Source organism: Fonticula alba, assembly GCF_000388065.1.
Source record: "Fonticula alba strain ATCC 38817 unplaced genomic scaffold supercont2.2, whole genome shotgun sequence".
In the NCBI taxonomy this organism is placed as follows: Eukaryota; order Rotosphaerida; family Fonticulaceae; genus Fonticula; species Fonticula alba.
This window is the reverse complement of record NW_009242972.1, coordinates 2,324,922-2,326,831: the sequence shown is the minus strand read 5'-3', so window position 1 is coordinate 2,326,831 and position 1,910 is coordinate 2,324,922. Positions and strand designations below refer to the sequence as shown.

Below are 1,910 nucleotides of genomic sequence, written 5' to 3'. Positions count from 1 at the left end.
CGCGTGGTGGATTTGCTTGTGGCCTGTGTCGGCGGGGCCGCTGTCTCATCCTTCCCATGGTCCCGGTGCGCGGCAGACCCCCCTCCTGATGAAGCCCTTGGATTTGATGACCCGCAGCCTGCCCAGCACCCCGGGTGGGGCCATGTCGCCGGTTGGGCCCCTCTCACCCCGGGGCATCAGTCGGGTGGACTCCTGCCCGCTGAGCGGGCCCGGGGGCTCCCACTCGCCGAATGGCGAATCGAGTCTGACGGGTGGCCCCCCTCCGGGCTCGGCCGAGAGACTGCGGCTCCCGGCGCCGGAGATGTCAGCATCGGGGAATGATCACCTCCGGCGGCCGAGCGACATGCAGAGCACGGTGCACCCCTTTCCGATGGCCTTCCCCCCTCGTGGCATGTTTGGCCGTGCCATGCCGACCCCCATCAACACGAGCATGATGGGCCAGGCCCCGGAGCTCCCTTTCAGATCCGGCACCCTGCCCCACCCGGCCACTCGGACAGGGGCCGCGGATTTCGTCCCGGTCGACGGGCCGAGCGCCCCAGCGAGTCGCCAATCCTCGCACAGCCCGAGCTCCCTCTCGGATCCGGCACATGCCGCGGGGTCCCCTTCGCCGGTGGTCTTCCTCTCCACCAATTTGCCTCGCAGCCTGCCGGCTTCCCGCCTTCCTGGCGTCAACGCCCCCAGTGGGACCGTCGGCGAAGGTCACCCCGGCTCGACAGCCCTGTCTCCCCGGATTGACCACATATGCATTGAATCCCAACAACAACAACAACAACAGCAACAGCAGCAGCAGCAGCAGCTACAGCAGCAGCAACATACGCCTCCCGAAGTGCCTCTATATCCCTTCGACACTCCGCACCACCACCACCACCACCACCATCATCATCACCATCAGCTCCACCAGCTTCAGCAGCTCCAGCAGCTCCATCAACATCATCAACATGATCAGCACCATCAGCGCCATGCTCATGACCAGCACCATCAGCGCCATGCTCATGACCAGCACCATCAGCACCATCAGCATCATCAGTTTCACCGGCAGCGCCAGGAGCAGCAGCAGCAACAGCAGCAACAGCAGCAGCAACAGCAGCAGCAAGCATGCTATAGCATGCAGCAGCACCAGCCCCGGCTGCCACCACACTATCCCCAGCACCACGGCCTCCCCCTGCCGCCACAAACAATGGCCAGTGCATGTTCCCAAACGAATGGCACCATAGGCCATGGCACTCAAAATGTCTATTCCGCCACCAGTACGGACAATGTCCCGCTGAAACCCTTCATATGGGATCCCCCCTTGCTTGGTGGCTGCACGGCAGGTGACACGGGCACCACCCCTGCCGCAAGTTATGCCGAGTCCTCCGAGCACATATCGGCACCTAGCTCGGGATCCAATCCGGGAGGGGGTTACTCTCCGGATCCGTCCATGGCCAGCCACCCGTCCCCTCTTTTTTCACATCCCCATGTCCCGCAGCATGATCATCACCACACCTCCGATGCCCTCCGCTCCCAGCATCCTTTCCACCCTTTTTAGGCCTCTTCCCAACATCAGCGGCGGCAGCAGCGGCGGCAGCAGCGGCGGCAGCAGCAACATCACCGATGGCCGCATCACAGAGCCGAGGATGGCATGGCGCAGTATGTCCACCCCGGCGCCTCAGGATGAGAGGCTTCCCAACTCAGCGTGCAGTCCTCCCTCCCCCCCCCCTCTGCCGCCCCCCTTGTCGCTGTTTTCTTCTCCCATAGCCTGGGGACATCCAGGGCGGGGAGAGCCCGAGGAGAAAGCACAGCCGCCGCCAAATAAAGCACCTTGATATCAGCAAAAGCGAAACAAGAAAATCGGACGAAAGATCCCGACACACCACTCCCCACCTTCCTTCCTCTTCTTTTGCCGGCTCTGCCTGTCCTGCGATCCCCCC

At 63.4% G+C, this 1,910-nt stretch overlaps 1 protein-coding gene across 1 annotated transcript in view; it reads left to right on the top strand.

The window, feature by feature from the left end:
* The window catches only part of H696_01497 (hypothetical protein), a gene marked incomplete at its 5' end in the record, with an annotated part of 3,061 nt that extends 1,482 nt beyond the window's left edge, over positions 1-1,579 (top strand). Inside the window, 2 exons of the mRNA XM_009495393.1 lie at positions 77-542; positions 682-1,579. Of these exons, the coding sequence (XP_009493668.1) occupies positions 77-542; positions 682-1,214 (999 nt within the window). The 3' untranslated portion in view covers positions 1,215-1,579. The remainder of the gene's footprint in view (positions 1-76; positions 543-681) is intronic.
* Between the last annotated feature and the right edge of the window lie 331 nt (positions 1,580-1,910).